Source organism: Ammospiza nelsoni, chromosome 3, assembly GCF_027579445.1.
Source record: "Ammospiza nelsoni isolate bAmmNel1 chromosome 3, bAmmNel1.pri, whole genome shotgun sequence".
NCBI classification, from domain to species: Eukaryota; Metazoa; Chordata; class Aves; order Passeriformes; family Passerellidae; genus Ammospiza; species Ammospiza nelsoni.
Window position 1 is genome coordinate 70,780,735 of NC_080635.1, and position 25,761 is coordinate 70,806,495.

General features: G+C 40.9%; 2 protein-coding genes across 3 annotated transcripts in view; one reads left to right on the top strand and one right to left on the bottom strand.

The window, feature by feature from the left end:
- Positions 1-2,787: 2,787 nt before the first annotated feature.
- MEP1A (meprin A subunit alpha) lies at positions 2,788-15,796 on the top strand. Its single transcript, XM_059467379.1, has 13 exons — positions 2,788-2,856; positions 3,023-3,110; positions 3,778-3,818; positions 3,925-4,003; positions 4,324-4,441; positions 5,755-5,930; positions 7,544-7,765; positions 8,698-8,847; positions 11,431-11,646; positions 12,519-12,984; positions 14,385-14,551; positions 15,075-15,282; positions 15,649-15,796. The coding sequence occupies exons 1-13, from the start codon at positions 2,788-2,790 to the stop codon at positions 15,794-15,796; spliced, it is 2,148 nt and encodes a 715-aa protein (XP_059323362.1).
- An 821-nt stretch (positions 15,797-16,617) lies between these two features.
- Positions 16,618-25,761, bottom strand: part of ADGRF5 (adhesion G protein-coupled receptor F5) — a 40,973-nt gene continuing 31,829 nt past the window's right edge. Inside the window, exons 16-22 of one of the 2 annotated variants that reach the window (XM_059467377.1) lie at positions 25,047-25,243; positions 24,312-24,491; positions 21,497-22,867; positions 20,484-20,525; positions 20,326-20,385; positions 18,413-18,497; positions 16,618-17,605 (exon numbers count right to left, since the gene is read on the bottom strand). In XM_059467377.1, the coding sequence (XP_059323360.1) occupies positions 17,526-17,605; positions 18,413-18,497; positions 20,326-20,385; positions 20,484-20,525; positions 21,497-22,867; positions 24,312-24,491; positions 25,047-25,243 (2,015 nt within the window). In that variant the 3' untranslated portion in view covers positions 16,618-17,525. Of the gene's footprint in view, positions 17,606-18,412; positions 18,498-19,009; positions 19,798-20,325; positions 20,386-20,483; positions 20,526-21,496; positions 22,868-24,311; positions 24,492-25,046; positions 25,244-25,761 lie in introns of those variants that run through there. The other variant, XM_059467378.1, reaches the window with a different exon arrangement.

Consider the following 25,761-nt stretch of genomic DNA (forward strand, 5'->3'; position numbering starts at 1 on the left):
GCTGATCCCTGTTTGATCAGTGTCAGGCTTCAGGATCTGGGTTCTTCTGTCCCTTTTTTTTGCCTATGATGATCGCTCAGAGTGGGGTTAGCACTGCGCAAAGCACATCCATGGCTGTGTGATGAGTGATCAAGTCAGGGAATCGTATTCTGAAAAACATTCATATTGATCTGCTCTATCCTTTGTGTCTTTTCCTACCAGTCTGAGCTCAGTACAGGCCAAGGGAATATGTAGATATTTTTTACATAAAGTCGTTCAGGGCATTATCATTGTTGCCATCTGATTTTAGACACTATTTTAAGTTTTGATTTATACAAGATTAAAAATTAATAGTAAATTCCTTTTTAAATGTCCTGTATCTTGTTTTACTGGCCCTGAGCTCCAAGTTGACAACATTTCAGATTACATTATAACATCCTATAAAATTTTCCAGTGGTACCTGAACAATGCCCTGAATGTCCAAAAGCCTGCTTGTTTTTCTCAGCACTATCAGTTTATCTAATAAAATATTATCTTTCTATGACCTTTGCCAAAATTACTCCTGTCAGGGAATTTTGCTAACTGCCTTCTGCTCTTTCATCCAGGCAGATATTTATTTATGTGCTCCTATTTTTAATGTACACCTATTCATTTTTTCTATCTAGAATCGTAGATATTTATAATACTTTAAAAGCAGAGCAACTGCTGTTGTTATCCTCTGCTGTGTATTTGACATCTGAATGCTGGAGCTGTAGGCATTTGACAAGTTAAGTCTTGTGTTGATTTCAAGCCCTGCAAATCAAAAATAGACTTATCTAAAAACTGGGAAGGTTCATGGGTAATTTTTTTATTAAAATGTTGTTCGTGCCACTTTGATATACCAGTTTTTCCAACTCAGGAGACATTTGTTTTCGTAGGACATAAATTTCAGCACATTTCTCTGTCTGAGCTTTTCTGTGTTACAGTGGAGTTAAAATCAGTGCAAGCAGATTAACAAAAGGTATTATCTGCATTTAGTGACACCAGGTAGTGCCTGTGTCTAGGAATCCAGGGTGGATCTGGATTGGGTGTGGGAATACTGAGGCACAGCAATTTTGGCCACTTCATACAATGTGGAGTAAAAGACCAAAAGGCACCTGCTGTACTTCCCAGAGTGGAAGAGCAGCAGCTTTTCCCATCACCAAGTTCTTCCCACAACTGCAGCCAATGGAATAATGTGCATGCATTGCCCTCCAGGGAGGACAAAATGAAACTGGTGCTGGAGTCCCTCTGCTGCGGAGACAGGCTGAGAGCTGGGGCTGCTCAGCCTGGAGAAGAGAGAGCTCCAGGGAGACCTTAGAGACTAGCACAGTGCCTAAAAGGCATCCAAGAGACTCCCTGTATATATCTGTGAAAGTAAATATATGCTCTTAGAATGACTTATCTTTAGACATCTGCTTTAGGTTCTTGAGTTTAAAAGTTAAGGGTACTAAAACCAAGTGGTTTTCAGACAGTTCTGCTTTTGCTTCATTTTTTTTTGCTTCCTTTCTCACATCCACTGCCAAACATGTGGAAATATGGCCTTGGTGCTGTGTTTTGACTCTCTTTGCTTGCCTGTGAAAACAGCCTTGACATGCTGTATCTTGAGACATGCTTATTTTGCTAGAAGTATGTCCTGTTCAGCTTAGGTGTCAGCCACAATTCTTCCTAAAAGAAAGTGTTGAAGAACATTCATTTATGTTAGGTGAAGGATTAGTGCTCTGGGGCCCTTCTTCTCTAAACAAGAAAAGATCTCTGTACTTTTTCCTCTGCAATGTTATCTCTTATGAATAGATTCCTACTTTGATTTGTTTAGGGAAAAAAAGGTTGCTTAGCTTGAAGGGCTGACTTCTTTCTAGGACAGGTCCATTTCCTATTCAAAACCTACTTACTCAAGTTCTCTGCCTTGGGCTGTGGGTAGGGGTGTCATGGCACAAGCCCTTCTCTGCTAATTGCTGAACATAGAGGTGAACATCCTCACATCCATGACTTGTAATTTCAGATGTGAAATGGAGGAGCAGGATTCCATGCCTAAGCTAAAGGCACTCAGGCACTCCAGGGCACATGGGGCTGTGGGAATACTGATGCACAGCAAACTAGAGATTTATGGAGCCCTTTCTGACCCATGTTCCTGAGAAAGAAGATAGCAAGATACAGGACAAGAGTTTGTGATCTCTGAAACCCACCTGGAAGGCCAAGGATTACAGCTCTAAGTGACTGTTCTGGAGGCTGAGAGTGGCAGGTTGTGCATGGAGCATCAGCTCTGGGGTGGGATCAGCTGAGCAAAGACACTGTCAGGGGAATCACAATCATATCTCTCTTACTTCTAATCTTTACAATGCGGTGTTAATTATTTATTGAAAGCAGCACTGGGCCAAACTCTAATGGCACTGGAGTGCTATAAAACTGGAAGAATTCTGCCTAAGAGCGTGGTTTTTCTCCTGTGCAGTCAAGGTGATAATGGTGACAGAAAACAAACACAGGGGAAGGAGTCAGCAACTTTGGGCCAGAGGAGAAGCTGTTATGTGAAGCCTGGGTGTGTCTTTCACCAGCTGCACTGAAGACATGAAGTTACCACGTTCCTCTCTGTAATTTTCCTCCAAATGGACTTAGGTAGCTGATAAGAGCAATGCCAGCAAGTGCCATTCAGGAAGAAATCGAACTGTTATAATAATGTTTCAAAGGTGAAAAAGTCTGATGTTTATTGGCTGAAGCTCCATGGAAAGCTCAGCAACGTGCCCTATATATTGCCAGAGATGAGAGGGAGCAGTTTCTGTTCCCACTGCAAAAATGGGCTCCAGCATCTTTCCACTCTGTGGGACACTTCTGCTGTGTTCTGTCTATGGTTCTCCAGTCTCTGTGAGTAAAACCTGATTTCTATAGGCTCCTCTCAGTCCAGAGGCATCTCATACCTTATACTGGTTGTATTCCATTCTCCTCCAGGTGGGACAGCTCTCCAGTGAAGCTGGTAAGTGCTGTGTGAGCTGGTTTGAGTTCTGAAGCATTTCCTTCTGCTTGCTGTGAGCCACCACATCTGAACTCTTTATGGTTTGACTGTCTTGCAGATGCTGGAGCTGGTGAGGTATTCAAAGACATTCCCCAAATCAACTTGGGTGAGTTCACATCTAAATTCTCATGAGGCCTGAAGAGTTGTGAGCATAATGCTGAATTTTCAGTATTGTCAAGGAGACTGATGGTCAGGTAGCTCATGGTAACAAGAGAATGAAAATCAAGTGAGCTCAGAACTCTCTGTGACACCTGAATATTTCCTGGATTGTAAGTCTATGTGAACAAAGGATGCAGATGCCTTTTGTTTCTGAATTTTGGACAGACCCATGGTGCTAAGGCAGAAAAACACTGTATGATTCGGAAGGACTCTGCAGCCCCAGCTGCATTTTCTGTCCATCTCTATATGATTTTTATAAAGTTTTACAAACACGTTTTGCTACACAACTTAGATGTTTATTGGTCACTGTTCCATTGTGACCACTCTTGTCACTGCCTGAGAGCAAGCAGAGCTCATCAAAGGTGACCACAGATAATTGTGCCACCACAAAGGCACTGCCAGGAAGACATTGTCATGAAGTAAATATCGAGTAGAAACTAGAAACTGTTGTTACTTTTATTGTTACCTGTAACTCAGTGTATAGAGGCTGGTCCTTATTTATTTTCTGTAGATGCCCAAGGACATTAACTTTGTATAAGCAGGTTCAATGTGGTTTATGAAATGAAATATATTTGAAATTCATTGACACTATTTTTGATTAAATACCATTTCAGCTGCTGGACTGGACCTCTTTCAGGGTGATATCTTGCTCCCTGTAAGTAACTAAAAGCTTTCTGTTGCTTGTCCTAATTGTATTTTTGCTACAAATCAGCCCATCTCCCTACAGTAGGTACCTCACCAGCTGTTAATTCCCTTTTCAGAAAAATCAGCGAAATGCCTTAAGAAATGAGACCTACAGATGGAAGTTCCCCATTCCCTATATTCTGGGTGATGACCTAGGTAACACAGACACTTTATTCAGATTTTATCTCAAATCCTTATTTGCACTGCAGACACTATGATTAAAATTTTGCCTTTTTCAGAACTGTTTCAAATTAAAAATGTTAAACTTCACTAATAACTACTTACTGTAGTCTTGTTTATATCAAAATTGTTTTTCTTTCTTCTACAGCTAACATAGCAAACCACAATTTAATAAAATTCAATAATTTCTCTTTTCAATAATTTTTCCTTTGGTTCCACATGTGTATCTGTACATATCTTACCTCTCCAAGGTGAACAAACTGCAATGTAGTAAAGGTTCAGTCCTTGTTTTCCAGACCTGAATGCCAAAGGGGTCATTCTCCAGGCATTTGAAATGTTCCGCCTGAAGTCCTGCATTGATTTCAAGCCATATGAGGGAGAAAGATCCTACATTTTCTTTAGCAAGCAAGATGGGTAAGGATAATAGCAATTTCTGTTTAGTTTTGCCAGGCAGAATCAGCTGGGAACTCATTCCATTTGACTTCAGCAGTCTAAAGGTTTGCTGCCAGCAGACAAAAAGAGGCCGCCAGCAAAACAGCTCACCATAGATTGTTAGACAAAAAGCTCGCAAGCAGCTGCTCCCTCTGCTGACTGCGGTTTGGAGGAAGAGCTCTGAAGGTGAAGCCCAGCCTCTCTGGGTTTTCATCAACTACTTCCACTTTTCCATCTAGGGTTGTTTTCCATTTTGATGAAGACCTCCATGTACATCCTTTTAACTTACCAAGAATGTGAATAACTAGAAGTTAAGTCTGGAAATTTTTGGAAGGCAGACAAAAAAAAAGAAAAAAAAAAGGAAAGGAAAGGAAAGGAAAGGAAAGGAAAGGAAAGGAAAGGAAAGGAAAGGAAAGGAAAGGAAAGGAAAGGAAAGGAAAGGAAAGGAAAGGAAAGGAAAGGAAAGGAAAGGAAAGGAAAGGAAAGGAAAGGAAAGGAAAGGAAAGGAAAGGAAAGATAATCTATTATAATATTTCTATTGTTTTGATATGGCTCCTTGTTAATGAACGGTCTCTCAAAATCTGAAAGGGTTTTATGCACAGAGAGTCAAGTTTTTCAAGAATTGAAAGGATTTATTTCCTACAGCTAAGTATGTTCTGGAAGAAAATGTAGAAAAGCACAAAAATCTCACTGTATCAGCTGTGAATATTTCTTGTTTTCCCAGAAGTTCATGTTTCTGCCTTCATCTCTTCTTTGAGTGTCCTACAACACTTCTCTTATGAGTTTCCAAGCATCATGATTTTTGACAAGCCAGTGTTGAAGATCTTAATAGTAGAAATGTATTTTCACACCTCTGGCCAATGCAAAGGATGGTTGCTGTTAAAAAGGACCAAATGTTGCTGTTCTAAATACTCCTGGGTCTTTTCTCTAGCTCAAGTTATTGCAAAAATGCTCAGCCTGTTTCAATGAATTTACTGTTTCCATGTAGGTTGCGTGTTTTATGTTTCTTGGCCAAATGGCAGCTGATGCAGGACAAAACTTCTGTGGCTTTCAAAAATGCAGGGTGATCTTCCCTGACACAGAGGACAAGTAATGAAGTGATAGTTTCTGGGGCTTAGTCTGCTTTCAGGCTGGAGTATTTTTAGGCATGTGGTCAGCATCCAAATAATGATTAATGTGACTCCTTTCATATTAAAACCTTTTACAATCCTACTCTAAATCCAGTGAGCAAATTGAAAAATTAAATACAGAGAAGAAAACTACTGAACAGAGAGTAAGCTCTCCCTTTTTCTCAGGTGTTGGTCCATGGTGGGGAACCAGCAGACTGGACAGAACCTCTCAATTGGGTCAGGGTGTGACTACAGAGCAATTGTGGAACATGAGATCCTGCACGCTTTGGGATTTTACCATGAGCAGTCGAGGATGGACCGGGATGACTACGTCAATATCTGGTGGGATGAAATTATTGAAGGTGGGTTTTAACGTTCAAGTTACATTTTGCAAAGTGTAGATTTATCAATATCCCATTTTCACTTCTAGATTTAAAGACCTTCCTAAGGATAGAGTTTTAGAAAACAGTGAACCACATCTGAGACCACTGTAATTAATAAATTTTGGTGCAACTTCTCTGGTCAAGCCCGGACATTATTTAAGGCCAGAAGAGAGAGGCCCTGCTTGGAAATCAGGACTTTTATTTCCCCTTGGCTCTTGGACTGCTCTGGTCTCTTATTTTAAACAAATTACTTCCCCTCTATGAATCTATTTCCTTTTACCATGTAATGCAAATTGTAAACTTATTTAGATTATGAGTTTTGAGGTAGCTCTTCTGTAGGCAAGAGCCTTCCAAAATCTGAAAGGTTTATATTCAGAGATTCAGGCTTTCCTGAAACTGAAAATATTCACTTTGCACATGAAAAAACCCTTAAAATTATTAGAGCAGATGGGAAATATGAAGTATGGCTCTGTCTTGCTCTCTCCTACCCAGGTGTGTCTGCAGACTCTTGCCTTCAGGTTCAGTATCACCATATTCAGGAGCTTTATGAGTTTCAACAAACTCTTCACAGTCCCCCTGATCCCTAGACAGTTTTTCCTGTTGTCCCCTGTGAGATCTGATTCTGTATTACATAACAATGATATATTTGAAAAAGAGTGACTAGAAGAGAGTTTTTTAAAAAATTGTGATAAAAGGTGCAATTCAAGTCTCTGTAAGAAAACAATTCTAAGCTCCATATAATCTCGAGCCTTGAACTGAAGACCTTTGTGATTTGCAGAAGGGGAGGGCAGCTGTTAAGCAGAGAAAGTGTAATTACCCACCAACACAGTCGTGTGCTGTTTTGGCTTTGAAAAAGAATGCCAAATATTCTGAAAACATTATTTGCAATTGTAAATGCTGGCAAGCTCTTTTTACTTCTATACCAAAGCATATGAAGCGACTCCCTCTCTTTGCCCTAGCAGACACCTTCATAATGAAAAACTTTCTCTAAGTACAAATTACTTCACCAAGAAACCATGAGTAACCTGTTTCCAAAAGCCACTTCACTAGAAATATCATACCAATGTTGTAATCTAGGGTAAAAATATCTTTTTCCCCAGAGATTGCTAGGGCATTATTTATTTCAAAGAAGAGCAGAACCTGAAGACACTTCTGGGCTTTCCATATTTGTTTCCTTTATGAGTTTCAGGGCCTCTCCTTCTCCATATATGATCTAATACCTGGAAAATGTTTGCATCAATATTCACAGATTCTGGAATGGAGTACATTAATCCTTAAACTTGATCCTTCAGGATCATTACTGTTAAACCATTCCTATTAATTCTAATCTCACCTCCTATGTATTCCATTTTCTACAGCTCATTGATATTAATTTTTGAATTTACTGAAGTAATGGAAATGCAATCCAAAGGCTCTGCTTTGTTGTCCAAATGGGAAACACAAATCTTGCTAAGTTTTAATATTTTGTTGTGAAGTAATTGCTTTGGGGTATATAATTTGTGCCTTAGAAAATTGTATCCAAGGGGAGATGGTAATGCTATTTCCTTTCCATTTTCTCTAAAATGGAAGCACTTTTCTGGTTTTTTTACCAGGCAAAGAGCACAATTTTGTGAAGTATGATGACACCTACATCACTGATCTGAACACCCCCTATGACTACGAATCAGTGATGCACTATGAACCATTTTCATTTAACAAAAATGAAAGTGTCCCCACAATCACAGCAAAGATACCAGCGTTTGATGACATTATTGGACAACGTCTAGACTTCAGTGCCATTGACCTGGAAAGACTGAATCGCATGTACAACTGCAGTAAGTCAGAATTTAACCATGGCAAACAATTTCTTAGGTTGTACTTGAGCCAGGCTGGTTCATCTCCTTTATGTCTCTAAACTCACAAAAGCTCTTCTGAGATGTGCTTGAAGAAGCATGGGACAGGACCTGTAGTGTGCAGATAAACACAATCAATTTGTTCCCTTCTCATCCCTTTTTGGCTCTTCTCACTGTCATAATTTTAGGAAAGATTAGTCAAGGAAAGTCAAACCATCCACACTTTTTCTTCCATGCTGCTTCCAGGAGTTCAGACCTGTGGTTGTGTTCTGCTTGTGATGTGTGGGCAGCCTTGTGCTTTTTGAGGTGAATGCAACTGCACTTTGTCCTCTTTTACTGACATTTGGACTTAATCAGATTATTTTGCACCTGAGATTGCCTAGGTCTAGAGTCCCACACTGCCTAGGTGTTTGCTGAGATGGTTGATATTATCACTGATCATGGTTGTTCATGAGAAGTTACTGTCCCCTTGGTGTTGCCAGCAGAAACATCACCTTGAAGGCAAACTCATCCGAACCAGCCCAAGGTAACTGGGTAGACTTTGCTTGGAGTAGAAGGACAGAGCTCAGGTTAATGAGAGAAACTGCTATGAAGAACAATAACCTCAGCTGAGGAATGGTTAAATACCGCAAGGCTGGCAAAGAGAGACAAAGACAGTCACCATCTGTCACTTCCACAGGGGGCTTATTAACCTTCAGCAAAGAGGTCAAAGATTGTTGTCTTTATCCAGGGAATCCCTCCAGGAATCAAATGTTTCCTCTTTTGAGTCATTGGGTTCACATCTGCTAACGCGAGGGCTGTCTTATCTACAGGATGGTTATACTACTGTACACAACCCCCCCCAAAATTAAAGAAGAAATTTTAATGAGCTAGAAGCTCACTCTGAGGTGACCATGTGTGTATTTTTTTTCCAGCTTCAACTCACACCTTTTTGGACCAGTGTTCTTTTGAGCTTGAAAACATCTGTGGTATGATCCAGGGCACCAAGCATGACCAAGACTGGGTCCACCAAAAGGGCAGTGTGATGGGGCAGGAGGACCACACACTTTCTGGGCAATGTAGAGGTAAAAGAAGGGAACAAAACACTTTCTGAGCTGGGTTTCCCCAGGGTTGGCTACAATAATGGGTTCAGAGAAGTTGGTAAAGACTCTAGAAAGTGTTTGCATTCCCACTCTCACCAAACTTTTTCAATGTAGTGGAATGTTGTCCACACCAGGAAGATCAAAGGGGACAAAGAACAATCTGAACCAGAGGTCTTTTAAATATAACCTGGAAAACAATTTACTGCAACTTCCAAAGTCTGTGTAAGAGTTATATTACCTCATGATAAGAATCATACAGCACTTGTTGCCACTCATAAATGTTGTGTTTGCAATGCAAATGGGAAGTTAAGCTTGTGGAATTCTACTTCTGGAAGTAGAAGAAAGTTGCAAAGATTTTATGATAGGAGTTCAGGGATAATTTTTAGTTTGATGTGGTAATTTCACCATTTTTGAAAGGAAGACATTCTCAAAAATAGAGCAGTGAGTCTCAGTCACAGTGTGCTAGTTTACAGCTGAGAATAAGGATTAAATCCCAACAGGCTGTTCTGAAAAGCAATAGCTGAATTTGTCATTGTTTAGACAGGGTAAACTACTACACAATTCCAAGATAAAAGTGACTTCTGTGGTAAATTTTGGGTCAGTAGAGGGAGAAGGACTCCTGACTTAAAGCACATTCCTTTGCTTTGTTACTCTTTGTCTTGCTGCACTCAGGAGTAGTTTATTCCCCTCAAATGACTCACCAACTGGAAATAACAGATGTTATTAGCAACCTTTATAATTGTTGTTGTTAACAACCTTTTATAATGTTGGTAGCAATGGATCAGGCCCAAGAATATAACTCAAGAAAACCACCTGATATTTTCTAGAAATACATGCTTCCAACCCTCAGCTCATTACGAATTCTTAATTCCTTCTCTCATCTTTCTTACCCTGTACAGTACAAATGTAACTGAAAAAGATAATTTCAATGAGTTTTTGAGATTATCACATCTGCCTGAACTGGACAATTAATGTGCCCTTAGGTTCTAACATCCAGTGACTCAGTACAAAATAAGCATCAATGTTTTTTTTAAGAGTTAATGGAGAGGGGTGGGTACCTCTGAGGATCTCCAGAGGGTAGAAATGAATTGCATGGGAAGAGAGTGTCTCTCCTTTTGGCATCTCCAAAGGGTCATTGACACCATCAGGTCATTGACACCATCAGGAGTTTCTGACATTTTTGAGAACTGGTTCTACAATCATTACAAGTGGGGGCAAATTCTAATTTTCTAACATAGATGAATCCTATTTTCCCCAGATAGTTTTGATATTCTGAGTATTTGACTTATTGGTGGCTAAACTGAAGGAAGAAAAGTACAGCTAAACATTTAGGGAGTCTGCTGAAGTCTGCCATATTCTAATTGCCATAGATACTTAATATTGCCTTTATTTGACTTTCTTATCCAAAAGGAGGTAGAGTCTAGATCATTTGGGTGTTTGTACTATAACAATTGCAACAACAGGCTCACAGCCCTGCTTCTCACTTGGAGCAAGAGTTAAAATAAGTTTAACTGTTGGTTAAGTGTCATACATTGCATAGAACAATCTCTAACAAGGTTTCTGTGGACATGAGTTCAAAATATTGCTACCATATGGAAGTGAATGAAGATAATTCCCCTGACTAATTAGAGAGAACCTGATAAACAGCTCAAGACCCTTCACTAACCCTGCAGGAAGCTGCACTGCCTTTATGCAGCTGCAGGTATAACTGTTGGAACAAGATGATCTTAAGGTTCTTTCCAACCCAAACCATCCTGTGATTCTAAGATATGTTATCTTGGACAAGAGTCCATGGAACTTTCACACAACAGCAAAAAAAATTAACTTATTAATCATTGACTAAATTGAATAACTAAAAAGCAACACAATACAGATAAAACCTGACAATTTTGTGTGATACCAAGATATTATAGGTGTGCAAATGGTGAATCATTGTAAGTATGAGGATAAAAGTAGACACTGCAAAATTAAAGGAAAGAACACTTCAAAAATGTTAATGGGAAATAAAGGAGCAGGAATTCTTAAGTAATTTTCTTACGCTGAGTCATTGAGTTTTGAAGTGTTTGGGCAAGCTGTAAAATAAAACCTTCTGCATGTTCAAGATCAGGACAGTGTTTTGTGTCCAACCCCTGTTTATTATCTTTATTGCTGATAAGCAATTATCTTACTCTTTACAAGGTAATATAGCACATGACCTCTAAGATCTCATTTTTAGATTATCTTCAGTATAAACCAAATTTTAAAAAATGTATCTCCTTATTGCTTGTAGTCAACACTGAATTCTCTGCTTCATATATCTCTGACATTCCTGAGGAGTCCAAATTCCAATTAGACCAACAACTGACATGAGCTGACAGCAGTGAGTTCCATATATATGCTGAACTGCTACTCCTTTTCTTGTCCCAGTCTGTCTTGGATGGTTGTCACGTGTCATTTCCTTTATTGTTCATGTTAAGTACTGCTCTGCTGTTTACTAAAAGAGTGCAGATGAAATGATCAATTTACACCATGCAGCTTTGCAGGAAATGTGTAAACAGACAGTAACAGACTATCCTTTATTCCCAGATGCTGGCTACTTCATGTACTTCAACACCAACTCTGGCCAGGCAGATGAGGTGGCAGTCCTAGAGTCCCGAATTCTTTATCCAAAGAGAACTCAGCAGTGCCTCCAGTTCTTCTATAGGACCACAGGAAGCCCTTCTGACAAGCTGATCATCTGGCTGAAAGAGGACGATGGCACTGGGAACATTCGTAAGATGAGGAAAATTCAAACCTTTCAAGGTAATTCTGGAAATAAGAGGAATATTTGAGTAAAGAGGAGGAGTTGTCATACTCTGCCCGTGACTGACTCAGAAACCAAAAGATTTTCCTGAAGTTACCAGAATACCTTGCCACACAGCTAAGAATTTTGGTATTACATGAGCACATTTAGCAGAGAAACTCTGTGTTGTAATAATGTAATTTTAGTGCTTCACAGTATAAGTCACAACATTCCTAATATTACGTTGCACTCAGTGACTGAGAGGGACCCCAGGCCACACTGGAGACCAGCTGACTGTGTCTCCACTGGCTGCTATATGATCTAAGAGTGGGCTTTCAGGTGTAAAATACCTGTGCTCCTTTGCAGTCAATAAGAATCCCAGACTGATTTTTAGACATTTGGGAAAAGCATATGCAGTTTTGGAAATGTGAACTGGATTCCCACTGTGGGTGATTTGCTAAATAGGACAAACTCACCCACTGAAGCTCCATGTGATTTATGTGGTCAAAACACAAGGTGTGTCATTATCTGCCTACGTGAGGCTGCCGCAGTTTACAGTGAAGGATAAATACATGAAAAATTGTTGGGAACACATTGGGTCATTGATTCCCATCCTCTTGTTTAATCTTAACCCTTAGGCTGTTGTCCTTTGTATTGGAGGCTGTCATTCCCTAACATGTGAGGAATTCCTTGTACAACATGTCCAAAGCATTTAGATGACAAAACAATGTGGATATATTTGTCACAATATCAACTTAAGATCTCTGGCCTTCAGGACTCTGTGAGGAGTCCAGTTGTCTAAAAGTCCAGCTGGGATGGACAGTTAGGGGCAAGTTGCTTTATAATATCTCTAATCCCACTGATGGAAATGTTTTTTTTCCTTTTACCAAAGCGGACGGTGACTCCAACTGGAAGATTGCCCATGTAACCCTCAACGCTCAGAAGAAATTCCGTTACCTCTTCCAAGGACTGAAGGGCAACCCCAGCTCTTCACTGGGTGGGATTGCTGTTGATGATGTGACTCTGACAGAGACCCCCTGTCCCACAGCTGTGTGGGTCATTCGCAACTTCAGCAAAATCCTTGAGAACTCATCCATCAGCCTTGTCGAAAGCCCCAGGTTTTACAGCCCTGAGGGTTATGGGTTTGGCATCAGCGTGTTGCCCAACTACCAGAAGAGTAGCTATGCTCGTGTTGCCTTCCACCTGTGCAGTGGAGAGAACGATGCAGTTCTGGAGTGGCCGGCTCTGAACCGCCAGGTCATACTCACAGTGCTGGACCAGGACCCCGATGTCCTGAAAAGGATGTCCTCAAGCAGAAGCTTCACCACAAGCAAGGACCATGTTGTCTCAGGTAAGGGGTGTCATAAATGCCTGGAGGAATGTTGGCAATGACAGCCAAGGAATCTGAGCAAGAGGACTGAGTATAGGACTCAGAGCTGAGAAACTTTGGCCGTATTTCCCAATTTGGGACACTTTGCTGTGCACATCTTCCCTGTGTGGGACTCAGAATTCCTGCCTGTGAAAGATTGTATAAGATGAAAAGTGACATATATAAGGTTGATGTTGTTATGAACGATACCTGGGATATCTGAGCTTGACTCTAAATATAGATTTTCCCCAAGAGCTGGCAATTCCCTTTCTACCTGTGGTTTGTCCATTGTGATAGGTGACATATTGCCACAGGTTGATGGAATGACAGCAGGGTGCAGTATTCTGTCACTAAACAATAATTTAAGTTAAAACTGTATTTTGGAGGCTCAGTCAACTTCAACACACACTCAGGGAACCTCAGCCAAACCTGCAGGTCTGAATGCACAAGATTCATCCTTTCTCATGGATGTGTCAATTCAGAATTGTTCAACCTGGAGAATAGAAGCCTGAACAATCAGGGGGACCTAGTTGTGGCCTTCCAGTACCTGAAGGGAGCCTGCAAGAAAAATGGAGAGAGACAATTTACAAAAGCACAGAGTGCCAGGACAAAAGGGAATTGTCTCCAAACTGAAAGAGAGCAGGTTTAGATTGGATATTAGGAAAAAATTCTTTACAGTGAGGATGGTGGGGCATTAGAACAGGCTGCCCAGAAAAACTGTGGATGCCCCATCCCTGGAAGGACTCAAAGCCAGGCTGGATGGGACTTGGAGCAACCTATTTTAGTGGAAGGTATCCCTGCCCATGGCAGGGGGTTGGAATGATATGATCTTTTAGGTGTCTTCCAATCCAAACTTTTCTGTGATTCTATGATAGAAATTAAAATAATAGGACAAAACTGAGTTTGTACAGAATAAAATACTACACATGAATTTTCATCCCTTTCTACTTTTTTCTAGTGGAATTTAAGTACATACTTTTTCAGTAGGAGTTTTTAAACCCTAAATATGAATATGTTTAACAAAATCATAGTAATGACAAAAATCAGCTAAATTCTAAACCATAGGTACCTACAAACTGGACTGGAGCATCCTTACTCAGGAGGGAACTCTTAGCTGGTAACAATGAGGAGGTAATTTGTTTAGTTCTCAGGGAAAGAGAAGTTGTGGAATTTCAATGGCCTCACACAGACTAAGAATCCTCATGTAGACCTAACCTGAAGATCACCTGGCACCTTTAGTTTGTCAGTCCTCTGGGATTTGTTTGGGAAATTCAGGCCTGACCTTGATTTTATAGCATAAATAAACCTTTAACACAGTAATGCAGGGAAAAGTCATGTTGTACTTTGAGCTGCACAGCTTTGTGGTTCTCATTTTCCCTTTGCAGGTAGTGGAACTATAATATGGGATAAACCATCGGTTGCTGGAAGGTTTGATGAGTCATGCAATTGCTACAGAAGTGTAACCTGGGGGTGGAATAACTTCATATCTCACAGCCAGCTGAGACGAAGAAGCTTCCTGAAAAATGATGACCTTATTATCTTTGCAGAATTTAATGGTAAGGACCCCTTTTCTGATTCTTCTTACAAAAGAGGTGATTCTTTCTATTTTCATACATTCAAATAACTCTCGACACCTGTCTCCAAGATCTCTTCTAATGGGAATCAACTTTAAAAAGCATTTCTGTGTCCTAGTGTCAGGTGGGTGAGGTTGACTAAAGTGATTGTGAGTTAAGAGGGATCTAAATGGCAGTGAGTTTTGAAATGTGAACTACCCTGACCAGTATCTATGTCCCTTCTAAGCACCGAACATACTAAAGGCCATCCCCACTGTTTGTTTCCAAATAGAACAGCCTCATAGAACATCACAGATTTACCTAACTAGTTTCTATAATTTCAATATGATTTTCTATCTTGTGCTTTAAATACACAGAACTTGTGGTGGTACAGCAAGAGCTCTGTTAAGGGAAAATGGACAAGGAGCATCTTCTGGTGTAGAAAGCATCCTGTGAGCCCCTGATTTAAGGCATGCTACATATAGCATCATTCACTGATTCTGATGTCTTTCTCCTTTTTTTAAAGATATAATTCACCTCAATAACACAGAAGTTCCTGTTGAACCTGTGCAATCTGCCCTTATGGAAGGCCTCGTGCTTGAAAGGCAGAAGAGAGCAGTCCAGGACGTGGAGCCCATCCAAGATCAGCTGCCTTATCTGCCAGACCCGTGTGACCCAAACCCTTGTCAGAATGATGGAGTCTGTGTGAATGTGAAAGGAAAAGCAAGCTGCAGGTACCACAGACCTCCTCCCTCCTTGTCCTGGCTTTCTTCTTCAAGTAATGCAGCTAAAAATTACTCAGAGCTACAGACCTCAGACGTCTAAGCCATCAGGTTGTCAAGGAGTAGTAGAAACAAAATACTTTACCACAGTTGCTAGTTCCTTCCAGCAGTCAGGAGGGCAGGTTTCTCAGCATAAAGCAAAGAAGCCCCATTCTGTGGTGCTTCCAGGGTGTGTAAATAGCCTCCTAACAAGGTAGGAATATTGTGACTTGAACCCCTCCAATGGCAACTGCTCATCTGGGATAGCGAGTGTGAGGACCTTGGGGTGAGGGCATGACAAGGCTCCTGATCCACTGAATTTGTGCTTTGTTTTCCCAGGTGCCCATCAGGACAAGCCTTCTTCTTCACTGGGGAGAGGTGTCAGTCAAGGCAAGTCCATGGGAACATCCTGGGAATGACTATTGGTGGAATTGCTGGAACCATTGTCTTAACTGTCGTCCTCATTTCCATGATGGCTAGAAGATAAAGAACTGCAGGGGGCACAAATTTCAACCTGGTTCATAAGACACCCATTTTCAAAGAAAAATTATGAATGCAACTTGGAGAAAACCAGTCATCATATGGATGAAAAGTTGTGCCAATGGCTTGTCAGCAATCTGGCTTTTTTCTGAGGGATGTGGCAATTAAAGTGTGTCATGTAGAGCTGCTGTCTAATATAAATTCATACATTCCCTTTCTTGTGTGTATTTTGAAAGTTTTGTTTCTTCATCCCATAGCAAGCAGCAGTGTTAAGAGCCTATGCATTTACTCTCAGCCATGGTTCAAACTTAGATTAAATAACTGGTTGAACCTCTCAAAACACTGTTAAAAATCACACCAAAACACCTGTATTAAGATTCTGGAAATGTTCCTGCAAAAATTGCTCAAGAATCCTAGAAGGTACAGATACTTATGTAAGTCAGTACATCATCACTCACTTTCCCTGGAGCTGTGCTGGTGTACTTCCACTAATTAGCTATTACACAGAATTCATAAACTCTTGCCCATACAAAGCCATCATAAGTGCTTCTGACTGTAGAGAACAGTTTCCCATCCTGATTCACTCCAAAGTTCCAGGAACAGCTTCACCATTGACAAACACAGGCCTGATTCCCTAAAATTCAAACAGAACTGTACCACGTGGCTGAGTATTTGATATTGAACTCAAATCAAAATCTTCATGATTCTACCACATTGTATATTAAATTTTGCAACATTTGTGTGCATTATAAATACTTTTCAGGTTCTTCTGAAGACAGGGGTCCTGCCTTTAAAGGTGTACAGGCTTGAAAAAAATGGTTCCACAAATGCAGTATTAGAGCAATAATTTATATAAAACCATTCATCCTGCCTGGCACATGATGATTTATATTCACTATAGAACTTATTCTCTGAGTCCTTCAAGTGTGTTTCTCCTCTGAGAGAAGACCCAAACATACAGACTTTATACAAGGCACTCCTTTCATTCTAAACAATTGTATGCATTAAATAAATGCAGTCCCCTCTGTGGCAGAGGGCAGCAACCATCTGTGTCTTACCACATTACATATCAAGGGAAAGAAAAATATTGTTAAGGGCATAAATCTTCCTTTTCTTCAAAAAAGTGCCACATGGAGCTTTCAGTCTTTCCATCTGAAAGAAGACCATGCAGGAATCATCACGGTCTTCATTTTATGTGAGTCAAAAGTGAAGATCTGAAATGGGCCTTCTCAGTTGGAAATTTTTAGTTCCAGAAAGTCTTAAATAGAAAGTGGAAACCACAATGGCGTTTTCAGACTCTATTAGGAGGGCAGGAGAGAAGCTGTGAGGTATTTGTGTATCTACACAGGCCTTTGGGATCATTCAGAGAGTTGATAGGGGAAATACCAAATCCACTGGACAACAACTGTGTGAAGCACTGCAATTCATGTCTCAGTACTGCATAGTGCTAAGCACCCACTTAAGGGCTGAGAGTTCTTCACTCCCAATGTCCTTTCTTGCACATGAAGGCCTTCAAATCCTTGTCATCTCTTCTGGGATTGGCAGACCTTGTAAAATTCTTCCTCTCTCAGCTTCCCTGCCTTACACATTAACCAGAAATGATTATTCCAGAAGAATTCACCAAGGCACAATTCAGTCAAAATGAAGCAGTCCGCTTCCTGGTGATTCCCAGGAGCTTTTTGTGTGTGTCTTGAAGAGGTCCTTTCAGAGTTACATGATTTAGCACTGGCAGTGCTTCAGTTAAGCAAGGAATATGCCTTGGAAGTATTTTCAGTGGAAGAGGTGGATGGCTCGGAAGAAGACACTCTGTATTTGCCTGCAAAACAAAGCACAGGGGTTAGACAAGTTGTCACTGCAAAGTAAGGACAGTGACAGCTGTGCTGGTGGCTGAGGTGGCTCTGCTTTGCCCTGCAGCCCTGGCACTACCTGGATTACAGCAGTACCAACAACCACAGAACTCAGCGTGTTTGATGACACAGCCAGGATGTGTCAGCTCGAATTCCCAACCATCCCACAGGACAATGATTTTCTCACATAAATGAAGGCACTTAGTGCTTCTCCTGGAGCACAGGGACATCCAGAGCACATTCACAGGCTCCTGAGATGAATCTCAGCTCCCTCCCTCTTATGGCCACAAGGCTCTAAACTAAGACCCAAGTGTCACTATCTTCTCTGAACAATGTGTGGATACAAAGATTGGACGCTTAGAAATTAAATGTTATTTCCAGAAATGTTTTTTGCAAGATGAAGTCATAACACTAAAATGGTGATGTCCACAAAATGGCAGCCAGAGAACATTTGAAGAAATACAGTTACAAGGTGGTGAAGAGTACATGAATGACAGATGAACTGTGCCATGGTCTCATTAAGCTCAAAACTGAGCTTACTTAGTGGGATTTAGAATTGGTGAAACATCCAATAATTGTTTTAGGGATAGACAATTTCACTGCTAGCAGTATGCTCCAATTGATTTATTGCAGTTCCTTTGCATTAGAAGAGTAAAAACAATCTATGGATGCATGGAGAGACAGATTAATGGATATCAGGACAGACAGATCCTGAGAGCAAGAATGAAGGCCAAATCCTGTTTGTGCTTCAGTAAGGGAGATCTGTTGTCACATACCTGTTTTCCCACATAAGTTGTTAAAAGTTCTTGAAAATGGGTAGCTCATAGCAAGCATTGGTGTCACCAGGATCAGAGAGGATGACTGAAAGTGAGAAAAATGCTTTTGTCAAAAGAACTTTCTTTGTAGCCCCATTTTAGAAAAAAAAAAGGTTCCAATAAACTTTGTTTCAGTAGTATGAGCAAACAATCCACAGAAGGCAAAGCTAGATGTTTGTGAGGTATCAAGTTCACACATTTGCATGTTTATGATGGTGATGGAGGAGATCAACTTTAAAAGAAACTACAAGGCACAATCTGTTTGTCTCTAACTCTTGACCAGGTGGATGGCTTAGGCTCCATATTCTGTCCTAACAGGCAGTATGGGATCCTGTTCTCTTAGCTGTGTCAGTATGGCCATTAAGGTAGCCACAATAGCCAAGATTTATGTGAATGGGGATTGCTCTTGACAGCCAGCAGGCTGAGATAATCCGAGGCAAATTTTACTTGCCACGCTAGAGGGCGTTGGAACACAACTCTTTGCAGTCCAGGAAGGAAGGAAGGAAGGAACATTTTGCTGCTAAAATTGAGTTTCGATTTTGGTTCTGGAGTGGTTGGAGAATTTAACGTGATTCCTCCGTATTAAAAAAAGGCATGAAAACCACATCTTTTTCTCTTCGGTCCCCCTGTGTTACTTAGTTGCACTTTGGTGGGGGAAATAAGGCAGTGTTGTGTATTGTCACCTACATCATAAGGTGGTAGAGAAAGAAGGTAAATGAATATAAAACGCTTAATGAAAGACTTTGATATTGCTTTATTTGCTCATTCTCAGACCTCAACAGGCTGGAGAAATGACAGGAATCTTACGAAGTTCAGCAAAGGGAAGTTCAAAGTCCTCCTGCCCTCGGGGAGGAGCAAACCCAATGCCAGGACATACTCAGGGCTGTCTGATTAGGACAGAGTAAAGATGGAGCCAGACTTTTCTCCTTGGTGCCCAATGGAAGGACAAGAGGCTTTGAGAACAAATAGAAATACAGGAAATCCCACTTAAGATGAAACTCTTTCACTGTGAGGGTGGTCAAACACAGGAGAAGGCTGCGCATAGAGCTTGTGGTCTCCATCCTTGGAGCTACTCAAACCTAACTGGACACAGCTCTGAGCTCTAGCTGACCACGCTCTGATGGGAATGTGGTGCAAGATGATCTCTGAGGGTAGTTTCCAATTTCAGCAATTCCTGCGGAAACTGGAGTGATTTGATCCAATGCTGCTCTTCTGAACTGACAGCTCAGCCTTAATGGACTCCTTAATTCCTTTGAGCCTGTGTTCTCATCTTCTTAATTATCCTTGCTTTTAAGTCGGCTTCCTAGGTCTTTAGCAATACCTGTACAGGCTCTTCTGAATAAACCCTGTTCAGATACCAATATAAAATCAAACTTTATTGTCATATAAGGGTGATGCCAGCACCATTGGCAGCTCAGGAAGAGGGAGGGGTGGGTGTTGGAACTAGATGATCCTGAAGATCCATTTCAACCCAAAGCTTTCTAAGTTTCTTACACATCCTTACACACCTTTTTGTTAGGGTGTTATATATGCAGAAGTGTAAATTGAAACAATAATTCCCCAAGAAGTTCCCCTTGCATTTCTCTCAGATTGTGAAAAAATAATAGTGCCAAAAATTTTCTAACTAAAAGTTTTCAGTTACATTTTCTAGTTTCTTTCTTGTGGAATTTAAATCAAATGTCCACTAACTGCCTTCTCATTTTTTACCAATTAAAGTGAAAATAATGAACTTTTAAAAAGGGGATATAATCATATTTATGTTGTTAGTGTCCTCTGTGACTTGTTCTAATAAATAATCCAGAATTTAAAGTGCACTGGACAAAATTAGGCTACTCAGCAGTAACTGAAACGCATTTTTAGGGCAAGATTCTAACCTTTGATTGCTGTGAACTCCATTTGGATGATGAATTCCTCTTCAACAGGGCTTCTTGAATCTATTTGTTAAAAAAATTAGTCAATCAGTAAATACAGAAATTCTGTTCAAATTCCAACAGTATTTTGTTCTATTGTAAGAAATAGTTGGAATCCTTACCTTCTTATCCCAGAGAGTCCCAAACACCAAAATGAATAATCCCTAGGAGACAGATAATTACATTCATTTTGATGACAGCAATCTTTAATTTCAGTATCTCATAAATATCTCAGACTTTGTCCATTTAAACTATTAAATGGTACTATTTAAACTTTGAACTCTTTGATAGAGAGCATTTTTCTAACTGTTTATCACAGTTAGGGACTGCTCATTTGGCAGCTCCCCAGGCGTCGTCTATTTAAATTCTGTGTTGATCTGGTCTACAAACTGACACAGATAGTTTGGTAGCACTAAATGTATTTGGAAAAAGAAATGTGTATGTATGGAAGACATGCCCTACCTGTGCTTTCCAGACAAACTAGTAGGTTCCAAGAAAAAGGCCAGTGAGTTTGGTTTGAAGAAAACAGTTTTGTTGCCACTCTTAACAATGGGAAATGTTAAGAATTCTCTTTAAAGAGAGAGTACACATAACTTTATTGTCCTTAAGAATTTTCCTTGTATTGGGATCCTACTGACCACCTAAATATGTGGCAAAAGTCATACTGACCGAAAACTCTCAATGGTATACTTTTGTCAGTTTTTCTCTTTATCATTAGTACTTCTCAGTTGATCTTGGTGACTTTCTTGTGGTTTATACTGAAACCCAAAAAAGCATAACGTGATGCCTCCAGCTGCACTGTAAATGGAAACAGGGATGCTGAAGTTTGCCCACCTGAACATAACAGGGCTGTTTTCCTGGTCTTCAGCAGTGAAGTTGATCCCAAAACTACTGGCAAAGTAGGGAGTTATCTTTAGGCCAGATTTGTCTATATGGCACATCTGCTAAGGCAGTTGAGAATATGAAATACTGCTGAATTCCTGGAATGGCTTTCCCAAAGAGCTCTTTTGAAATAAGGATGTGTTAGGCAAATTTAAGCTTTTCCTTGGTGTTCTTGTGCCCTGCCAAGCATAGCACTGCAATAATGTCTCCATGTTAAATCACAATAGAGGAAACAAAAATGTGCACAACTCACCTGCAAAGCATTGAGCAGACTAAAGAGGATGTGGAAAGCTGGGTGACTGTTTTTGATGATGGTGGCAAGGCCAAAACCCCAGGTGAGGCCTAACAGTGGTGTCAGGATGGCCACGCTTTTGCCAATCTGAAACAGAGATTTCCTCTCCTGCCCGCTTGACCTATCCCCAATAGTTGGCCTCAGTATTTTTATTATAACAACTGCGGCAATGAACAAGTTCGTGGCCACAATGATCAAGGCAGGTATGACAAAGGCCAGGAGAGCTTTGCTGTCCTGCCAGTTGAGCCAGCAGACATCCTTTCTTGTGTAACTGTTCTTTGGCAGTGTGACAGCGATGGTGGTGACTGCAATGACAAAGGGGCACACGTATCCCAGGCAGAATGCCACCGCCTTCTGAGCAGTCTTACTCGTGTTGTGTAGGATGAACACCAGTCTGTAGAAGAGGATGAGGCCCAGGCTCAGCATCCAGAAAAAGACACATAGGTAGAAAAAATGGATGAAGAAGGTGGCCATGATACAGATGTCTCTGCTCATCTGCTGGTTTTGATCAGTGATGGAGGCAATGACAATGAACCAAACGTCAGCAATCAGCAGGGATGTGGCAATGTTGAGAATACAGACATGGCGCATGTAGGAGGTTGTGTTGTTTGTCACGTACTTCCAGACCAAGGATTCAATTATGATGCAGACCACCAAGCTCACGATTGAAATGGCCAGGCCAACGTAGGAAATATAATTTTCAAAGATTAGCTCGGAGGATCTATCAGGTGACATCAGAATGGAGAATGATGTCAAGTGATTGCAGGAGCAAATGACATAACGTTCTGACTCTGTGGGTGTGCAGCCATAATTATCCCAGTCCCCCTTGTGATTGTTGAGTGTGAAGTTCCAAAAGACACACTTGGGCATCTTTAGAGACAAGTCTTTCTTTGCAAATGTCATATTAACATCAAACTTCTGGCTCTTGTTGCTGCTCAAAGTTGTTGTTATCAATAAACCATTCACAAATTCAAATGTTTTCTGGGGCAAAACATGTCCAAGTTTTGAGTACATCACACTGACAATGGTTGAATTTTGGGTTAGATTCTGGATTTCAGTTTCACTAATGAGCACATTGACTGTGAGGTTTCCTGCACTGCGGAAGTCCTTGTTATAAGCTGTGTTGTTATTTTCCTTGACAACTACTCCTTGGAGCTGAACAGTGTTTGCAGAGACAGAAGGAATGGTGTTATTAACTGGTTGGAGGCGCAAGGAAAAATTTTCTACTGACTGTAGTAACAAAGAACTTTGTCGTGTCTTCTCTTCATTCAGATTTTCCCAAGCTTCAGTTGTGGAATCGTCAACAATTAAGTCCACTGTGGATAAGAAATTCTGGAACAACAACAGAATAATGCAGTAACTGAAATCTCACACAATTAATTGTTGTTTCTGATGGTAATTTATGTGTGGTCCTAGAAGTGCCTTTTGAAAAAGCCCAGCATTTTCTTATTTTGCTCAGTCCATATCAAGTCTTCCGTTGTTAACCCTCTGCATACTCTGTTTGCAAGTTGTTTCCAAAAGCAGAGCTGTGTGACTATTTTTTTATATATTATTTGGTACTTTGGCATTGTTTGGCATTTTTGGCATCTCCAGCCTTCTTTCCTTTCTTTCTCAGTGTTCTTGCTGTCTTTGATTTCTTGGTGTCTCATGTCGGGCTTTCTATCTATGACTATCAAACCTTTTTGCACTTTTCTGTTCAGAAGAGCAGAAAAGTGCAGGTTCCTTTGGACCTCATAATCAAGGTTCCCAATTATTTCTAGGGTTTCTTTTGTTATTAATTTGTTGTTACATTCAACTTATTTTTCTTGCTTGATCATGGTTCCTGGAATTTACTCTCCCTATTCCTATTTCACCCTTTTTTTCTATTCCTACTCCTACTCATGGAATCATAGAATCACAGAATGGTTTTGACATTTAAAGGTCATCCAGTCCAACCCCCCTTCCAGGTGACAGGGACATCCAGCTTCATCTTGGACACTTCCAGGGTTTAGGGGATCCACAACTTCTCTGGTAAATTTTTTCCAGTGCCTTACTGCCCTCACAGCAAACAATTTATTCTTAATAATCCAAACCTGCCCTCTTTCAGTTTAAACAATTTTTCCTTGTCCTGTCACTACAGGCCTTGATAAAAAGCCTTTTTATAAGTCCCCTTTAAGTATTGAAAAGATGCAATAATTCTTCCCTGAGTCTTCTCAAGGCTGGACAACCCCAACTCTCTCAGTCTGCCCTCACAGGAGACCTGCTCCACCCTCTGACCATTTCTGTGACCCTCCTTTGGACCCATTACAGCATGCCCCCATCCTTGTTACCCTGTGGACCACAGAGGTGGATGGAGTGCTCCAGGTGGGATCTCACCAGAGCAGAGTAGAGGGACAGAATCACCTTCCTCCACCTGCTGGTCGCACTCCCTGTTAAGCAGGGTGTCTGTTTGGGTGTCTGGGCTGCAAGAGAGCATTGCTGGCTCGTGTTCAATTTTTTATCCATCATCTCTTGTCCTTTCCTGTCTTAGAATGTGGCAGATATCCATGTGTGCCTAAAATATTTCTAGTTGCTAAGCTTACAGCAGCTTCTCTTTCATGCATAGACTCCTTGTCCTCATCATTTTGAGTTTTCATAAACTTGTCTGTATCTTTGCTGTCACTTCATCTCATTCCCTTAACACTGTCCTGATCTTGATCCTAAGCAAGTGTGAAACTTCAGAGAAAACATCATTCTCTCTGACAAAAGGGGTCAAAGGGCTTGGTAGGTGTAGATAAGACTTAAAATAAAACCTTACCTGCATAGGGATCTCAGTTGCCTCAACTGGGATAGAGGAGACCATATCCAGGATGGTAACAATTGCACCTAGGTTTGCTGGAGAATTGTTTATTGTGGTTAGCTCCTTTTTTGTCTGTTCATTAAGCTGTTCAAGGTAGGAGGGTAGTTGAGCTTTTGCCTCAGGGCTGCTGACCAAGGACTGGAACAGAAGATAACAGCATGTCACACAGGAAATCCCCTAACCTGGCTGAGATAAAGGTGACTGGATGGTTTGTGGATGGGAAGAGCACTGTGGGATGATACCAAGGCTGAAAACCAAGGCCTGGCACCCATCTGTCAAGTGCAGTGGCCAAGGGTGTGGGCACTGTAGGAAGGGCCTGGGGATGAGGCTGGGTAGTGGTCCAGAGTTAATCCTACAGCCTCACTCTTGGTGTGCCTGAGCACAGCTCAGGGGACGCTCCAGGCCAGGAACTGCTCCTTATGGATACCATGGACAAGGTCACCTTGCCTGGGAACAGAGCATTCATGTGTATGGACATTATCCATGCAGTGCCTCAGGCCCTCTGTGTCCCGGGAGGGGCCTCGGCTCTTAGGCTGGCCAGTGTAAACAAAGCCAAACATTCTTCATATCTTTAAAAAGAAACTTTCAAATGCTTCGTGTATTTTAGACTATGATAAGCAAAAATCATGCAACCAATACTTTTTCTCTCCACCCAGCTCCCCAGCCCAGCCTCCACAGACCCATGAGTGTTACCTCAGCACCACTCAGCAGGTCATTTATTGGTCCGGACAGGCAGTCATTCCTTGCAACCGTCCATGAGTTGTGGATGCACTGGTAAGTTATATTGCCTCGAGTAAAGCCTTTTGGATTTTTTACATCACAGCATGGCTTTATTAATATGTCCCTTTCTGTTCCAATGCCCAAGCTGTCTGAGCAGGAAACTTTCTTACCTGTACAGAGAGGAGACAGAGATAGAAAATAAGAAGCAGGAAGATGAATGAATTTCGCCACAAAATTTGTGATCTGTTCAAAGGTCTTTAAATTAGGATTTCAGTTTACTGTTTTCATTAATTACGATCTTTCAGGGTGTATATGTCTCACATTCCTTATTTTTATGAATCGGGAAATGAAAAAGGCAATCTAATAAAGCTCCAATTTTTGAGTACTGAATCCAATCAACAAACCAACACCCAAAGACTTAGATTTATCTGTTAGACTACAGGGTTAGACAGAGCTGGAGTGGGATTATATTGAACATCAAGTGAACAATAATTAATACAAAATTTATTCTGTTAAGGTACTCAGTACTGCTGTAGCACTAACAGGAAATTCATTAAGACCTTCATAGTGAGGCCTCAACACCTTTTTGATGAACCGTGGGTGTTGCTAATTGTCTTTGATTGGCTTAGTCATATCAGTAAGTATCTGCTGATTAAAGTGATTAAAGTAATTAAAGTGCCTGCATATT